This window comes from Sapajus apella, unplaced genomic scaffold (genome assembly GCF_009761245.1).
Source record: "Sapajus apella isolate SASKATOON/1434 unplaced genomic scaffold, GSC_monkey_1.0 scaffold143, whole genome shotgun sequence".
Lineage (NCBI taxonomy): Eukaryota > Metazoa > Chordata > Mammalia > Primates > Cebidae > Sapajus > Sapajus apella.
Genome location: NW_022437083.1, coordinates 2,368,818 through 2,375,826, shown reverse-complemented (window position 1 = coordinate 2,375,826; position 7,009 = coordinate 2,368,818). Strand labels below are relative to the sequence as shown.

The window sequence follows — 7,009 nt, the reverse complement described above, 5'->3', positions numbered from 1 at the left end:
GCCTCAGAGGGAGACCGAGGCACTCCAGGGAGGACGGCTAAGAGGCCATCGGGCTGCAAATCCTACCTCTGGACACTGGTCCCTGAGTTGGATGCTTCCTTTGGAGTCAGAGCTCTGAACCCAGAGCCCCTGTGGGAACACGTGCCTCTACTGACCACGACCTCTGCCCCACAACCTCCCCCAGGCCTGTGTGTGTTTGGACAGCCGCCCTGCATTTTTTGAACGATTTTCAACTCGTAGGCTGCACCTGTGGAACCAGAATGTCTGGCCAAGATGTTACCTAACAGCCCAGACCATGTGGCTGCCAACAGCAACTGCAGCCCTGGCCCCGGGCAGGTGTGGGCAGGAGAGGAAAGGAGCGAGTCCCCTTCCCACCCAGAGGGCTGAGCCCCCACTTCTGGGGAGGGAAACCTGAGTGGAGTGGATTGAATCTGATTCCTCCACCCAGAAGCCCTTAAAATGCAGCTTTTTTTTTTTTTTTTTGAGACGGACTTTTGCTTTTGTTGCCCAGGCTGGAGTGCAACGGCGTGATCTCGGCTCACCTCAACCTCTGCCTCCCGGGTTCAAGCGATTCTCCTGCCTCAGCCTCCTGAGTAGCTGGGATGACAGGCGCCCGCCACCATGCCCAGCTAACAATAGCTTTGTTTTGTTTTTCTTTAGATGTAGTCTTGCTGTCTCCAGGTTGGAGCGCAGTGGCGTGATCTTGGCTCACAGCAACCTCCACCTGCGTTGAAGCGATTCTCCTGCCTCAGCCTCCCCAGTAGTAGGACTCCAGGCACGCACCACCAAGCTGGGGTAGAGACGGGTGTCACCAAATGCAGCTGTGTTTGAAGCCTTCCTGAAGGGTGTGGGCCAGATCTAGAAAAGAACCTCACTGCGGAGGAGGTGCCAAGTACAACACGCTACCCTGAAGATGGGAAGTTTTCTCTGAACCCCCTTAAAGATGGTCTCTGATGAATAGAAACGGTCACGGCCGGAGAGCAGGGATGGACGGTCCAGCTTCTGAAAGGCCTTGTCTGGCTGATGACTCATGCACGCTGGGCAGCTCCCAGGCCAAGAGACCCCCACACAGTACCTGCGTGCTCCGCTGGGAACCAGACCTCAAAATAGGTTTGCAGAATTAAGATGAGAAGCCGAGCTCAACCCGGCCTCTGAGGAGGCCCGGGGCAGACCTGAGCAGAGAGACGGAGGAAGTCAGGCGGCCACCAGGGTGCCGGAGTGCGCGTTACACCGCGCTACCAGCGTGACAATCCATGCCGCAATGACAGCCTAGACCCCAGAGACCCTGGAGAGGCAGGGGGAGTTGGGAGTGCGGCAAGCCCGCACCAGCAGGGACCACCGGGAGCAGCTGGTCCCGCCCCTCTTCTTCAGGAGGGTGAGCCAGTCGCCCAGCCACACAGAGAAGGAGGGGCCACTGGCCGGCCGGTCAGCAGCAAGCAGTCGGCTCCAGGCCCTAAGGGCTTCCAAGAACTCTGAAGGGTGAGGAGGGCCGAGCTCTGGAGGCCGCTGGGTGGGTTCAAGGGGAGCGTTCAACAAGCCCTTCTGGTTTTTTTTTTGAGATGGAGTCTCGCTCTGTCGCTCAGGCTGGAGTGCAGTGGCGTGATGTCGGCTCACTGCAGCCTCCGCCTCCCGGGTTCAAGAGATTCTCCTGCCTCAGCCTCCCAAGCAGCTGGGACTACAGGCGCTCGCCACCGGCCCAGCTGATTTTTGTATTTTTAGTAGAGATGGGGGTTCTCCATGTTGGTCAGGCTGGTGTTGAACTCCTGACCTCCGGTGATTCTTCTGCCTCAGCCTCACAAAGCGCTGGGATTACAGGTATGAGCCACCACGCCAGCCAGTTTTGTGTATTTTTAGTAGAGATGGGGTTTCGCCATGTTGGTCAGGCTGGTCTCAAACTGCTGAGCTCAGGTGATCTGCCCGCCTCGGCCTCCCAAAGTGCTGGGGTCGCAGGCGTGAGCCCCCACACCTCGCCTTTTGTTTTGTTTTTAGCTTTGTTTCTGTCACCCAGGCTGGAGTGCAGTGGCACAATCTTGGCTCACTGCAACCTCTGCCTCACAGGTTCAAGCAATTCTCCTACCTCAGCCTTCCAAGCAGCTGGGATCACAGGCGCCCGCCACCACACCCAGCCAGTTTTTGTATTTTATTTTTTAGTTGAGGCAGGGTTTCATCATGTTGGCCAGGCTGGTCTCGAACTCCTCACCTCTAGTGATCTGTCCACCTCGGCCTCCCAAAGTGCTGGGATTACAGGCGTGAGCCACTCACCCAGTTCACCCGGAATGCTCTGATCCACTGGGATATCTTCTCATCTTTCAAGTCTCAACCCAGCGCTTCTTCCTCTGGGAAGCCCTCTTGGACTCCTCAGGCAGAGGCTGGTATTTCTTTTCCCATGTGCCTGCGACAGCCCGTGATTTCCTCTCTTAACACTTACTTTTTATTTTAAAAAATTTGAGGGGGAGACAGGGTCTCACTGTGTTACCCAGGCTGGTCTCGATCTCCTAGCGTCAAGTGACCCTTTTGCCTCGGCCTGCCAAAGTGCTGCCGTTGCAGGCGTGAGCCACCGCGTCCGGCCCTCTCAGCACTTCCCGCCACGCGAGCTCTCACACGTCACCTGCCTGTGGTGGGAGAAGCCTCTACGGTGACGCGCCGTGATCCCTGCCTCTTGGTACTTTCCGTGTACCTTGAGGACTTGAATGTACCTTTTCCTTGAATGTGGGCTGGACTAATTGACTCATTTTTAAATTTATTTTTCAAAGACAGGGCTGCTCTGTTGCCCAGGCTGGAGTACAGTGGCACAATCCTAGCTCACTGCAGCCTCAAACTCCTGGGCTCAAGTGATTCTCCTACCTTAGACCCCAGAGTAGCCAGGACTCCAGGCGTGCATGGTGGTTTATCAAGACAGGGGAATTGCAATAGAGAAAGAGTTTAATACACATAGAACTGGCAAAATGAGATACCACAGTTTTATTATTACTCAAATTAGCCTGCCCCAAAATTCAGAGGCTGGGGTCTTCTAGAGAGAGTTTGGCAGGCAAGGGGCTAGGGAGTGTGTGCTGTTGATCGGTTGGGGGTGGGTGTGGAAATTGGCCCTTGTGCTCTGAGTCAGCCTCTGGGTAGTGTCCATAGAGGAGCTGCTGGTTGGGATGAGGCCTTCTGGTCATCAGTAATGTGAAACCCTGAAAAGAGATCTCAAAAGGCCAATCTCAGGTTTTACAATAGTGCTGTTGTTTACAGGAGTAACTGGGGAAGTTGCAAATCTTGTGACGTCTGGAAGAGTGGCTGGTGATCATTTCACGACACCCACATCTTAGACGGATTCCTGCCCCCTTCACCCTCCTGACCCTGTGGCCTTTCCTTAGTTTTACAAAGGCAATTTCGTTTTGGAAGGGTCTCTTATCATTTAAACTCTAAACTAAATCCCTCCCCAAGTTAGCTTGGCCTACACCTTTGAATGACCAAGGGCAGTTTGGAGGTCGAAGGTAAGATGGGGTTGATTAGGTGAGATTTCTTTCACTGTCATACGGTTTTTACTGTTATAATTTTTGCAAAGGTGGCTTCAAATATAGCAAGAGAAAGCCAACTGTCATTTTCTTGTATCCTAAGGATAGGCCCTTGTGGCAAGGATGCCTTTAGCCCACAGTCAGCAGGTACTTGAAGCTGGTCAGCTGCCACGTGAGTGACCTTCAGAGCAGGGCCTCCCCAGCCACGCCTCTGAGGTGGCCGCAGCCCCGGAGATCAATTGATCACCTTGTTGTGGCGCACTGAGTCGGAGGCACCCAGCTAGGCTGCGCCTCGATTCCTGACTCACAGAAGCTGTGAGACAACAAATGTTCATGGTTTTCAGCCTCTAACTTTTGGAGTAAGATACTACACAGCAGGAGAGAACCAGCACAACTGTCTTCTCCGGGATCATGATTCGTTCATCTCTAGATCTGCTGGGATGACTCACAGGACAGGGAGAAGATCCTGCAAGCTTTAGAAAGCAAAACAAAACAAAAAAACCGGGTTTCACACAAAGGATCAAGAATCAGGCTGAGCACGGTGGCTCACATGGTACTCACTTTGGGAGGCTGAGGTGGGAGGATCACTTGAGCCCGGGAGTTTGAGACCAGCCAGGGCAACATAGCAAGCTGTGTCTCCACTAAAATTAAAACATGTATACTAGCTGGGCATGGTGGTGCACGCCTGCAGTCCCAGCTGCTGGGGTTGGGGTGGGGTGGGGGGTGCTGCGGCGGGAGGATCACGTGAGCCCAGGAGGTCGAGGTTGCAGTGCGCCCGTATTGTGCCAACGCACTCCAGCCTGGGCCACGGAGGATGATCCTGTCTCAAAACAACAAATAAAAAGAATCAGAATGGCATCAGCCTTCTCAACAGCAACTCTGAATGCTAGAAGGCAGTGGAACGGGACCTCTACATTTCTTTTCTTTTTTTTTGAGATGGAGTTTTTCTCCTGTCGCCCAGGCTGCAGTGCAGTGGCGCCATCTCGGCCTTCTGCTTCCAAGCGATTCTGCTGCTTCAGCCTCCCAAGTAGCTGGACGACAGGGTCCCGCCACCATGCCCGTCTAATTTTTATATTTATTTAACTCACTGGGGTTGGTAGAGACAGGGTTTCACCATGTTGTCCAGGCTGGTCTTGAACTCCTGACCTCGTGATCCCACCCGCCTCCCACAGTGCTGGGATTACAGACGTGAGCCACTGCAACCGGCCAGAATCTCTAAAATTTCTTTTTCGTCGTTGTTTTTTTACCAGAGAAAGCTATTTTAATTTTCTATTAAACATTCTTCCAAAAGCATTATTTTATCCCATACCTCACTGAATTGTAAGAAATAACGTTAGTATTAGAAAAAGTAGGAAAAAAGATAAACAATGATAATTACACTTATAAGAAAAATGCAAATTACAACAAAGGACTAAGAACCTCATGTATTTATATATGAGATTATAATTTGAAAACTGTGTATCTCAAAGCAAACTTTATTGTTCAATTATTCTGTTTTTTTTTGAGACAGAGTTTCGCTCTTGTTACCCAGGCTGGAGTGCAATGGCGCGATCTCGGCTCACCGCAACCTCCGCCTCCTGGGTTCAGGCAATTCTCCTGCCTCAGCCTCCCGAGTAGCTGGGATTACAAGCACGCGCCACCATGCCCGGCTAATTTTTGTATTTTTAGTAGAGACGGGGTTTCACCATGTTGACCAGGATGGTCTCGATCTCTTGACCTCGTGATCCACCCACCTCAGCCTCCCAAAGTGTTGGGATTACAGGCGTGAGCCACCGTGCCCGGCCCAATTATTCTTAATGCTAGTGTTTTATGACTAATACACTTATTTTTCAAGAAGGAAACCCATTTAAAAATATTTTTATTTTAAAAATAAGCCTGTGTTCAAGCTCTGATCATATTTCTTTTATTTCGGTTGGGGAAGAAATTACTGTTTCTGGTGGCATGAAATACAAAATCTTTAGATTTGTTTTAATCTCACTAATTTTAAGAACTATTAATGAGAAATTGATTAAGGACATTAAGTGCACAACACTAATTACTGGTCAGCTATTGGTTTTGTGTTTCTTAGTTCTCCCAAGGAAAACTCTTAAATTGAATCTTCAGCAGAATAATCCCTAAATATACTTTGTAAGCAAAACAGAGCTTTTTTCTTTACATAGGCTTTTGAATTTCACTGTTCCTAATTTTATTCTGAAACTCAATTTTACCCAGACTATAATTACCATATTAACTTTGTAATGCACAGTTGTATGCAATTCAGCAAAGCACTAGTATACCAACGGGCTCTATTCACCCAGAACCTAGGAAAAACAGGATTGGTCACACCCATTTAAAAACAAATCTATTCCACACGATTTGCCAATGTGTAGTCTTAGTCTAAATTCTGACAATGAAATATATGGATATATATGTCTCTTCTTGATTTTCAAAAGTAGCCAAAGGGAGTTCACAGCTTAGCTCTGCCTGGCTGAAGCTGAAGATTTTGTAACTTCATAGCCAGACCCATGTTGCCAGTGATTTTCAATTTGCCTTGAAAGAGGGCGGACTGGGGATTCATTGTACCAGTCATTAAAGCCAGTAAGTCTAAGTCAGCCACTGATGGCGCGGTCAGCCTTCCTATCTCTTCAGCTTTCCTGTCAATCCCCTTAAAGACAAGATTTGCCTTAAATCCGTCACTTGCAGAGCTGGTTGGAGCAGCTTCAATCTGATGCGTTCCAAAAGACCTGGCGGCTTCGGGAAAACCCATCTCGTGGAGTGTTACGACCTCAGCTCCTCCAACGCCCAAATTATGCTCCATCTCTAAATTTCTGAGGGAAAATGATATCCCACCTACGGCAAATGTGAGTGTGAAACGCTTTCAGAGAAGTGCCCAAAAATGGACCTCCCGAGCAGCCTTCTTTTTTCCCAGGACTGCTGAAGGTGTGCTCTGCCAAAATGAGGGGCTAAAACAAGAAGGCATGGGGTCCAGGAACCGCGAGCAGCTGCAGTGAAGAGCAAAGAACTCTCTAGACGATGGTGAAGGGAAATCCCAAGACAATAGCTGTGGCCCAGGCCTGGAGCAGAGCAGGGGGCTCTGAGACGGACTTCTGGGGAGATGGAACCGAACGTTTTGAGTATCTCCACTAAGGGGAGACTCTGGGGTTGAAGTAGTCACAAATACACGTACTAGGCAAACCAAAAAAAAAAAAAAAAAAAAGACATCCTTGGTTACAGTTGTAAAAAGATAAATTTAAAAAAAGACAAATTTTTATACTTATCATTCCAACCGACAAAAGGACAATTATTAACTGCAGGATATATGAAATGTCATGCAGGAGAGTCATCCTAGTGTATAGTACACTCGCCGTGCAGAGCGTACAGAGTGTATACCACACCCGCCGTGCAGAGCGTATAGTGTACACCACACCCGCCGTGCAGAGCGTATAGTGTATACCGCACCCGCCGTGCAGAGCGTACAGAGTGTACACCGCACCCGCCGTGCAGAGCGTACAGAGTGTACACCGCACCCGCCG

The 7,009-nt window shown here is 50.0% G+C and overlaps 1 protein-coding gene across 1 annotated transcript; it reads right to left on the bottom strand.

Annotated features, from left to right (window-relative positions):
* Positions 1-6,065: 6,065 nt before the first annotated feature.
* LOC116540622 (non-specific lipid-transfer protein-like) lies at positions 6,066-6,312 on the bottom strand. Its single transcript, XM_032264185.1, is given in 2 exon segments — positions 6,066-6,099; positions 6,101-6,312. Coding segments are annotated over 2 exon segments (228 nt in total). The 5' UTR covers positions 6,295-6,312.
* Positions 6,313-7,009: the final 697 nt, after the last annotated feature.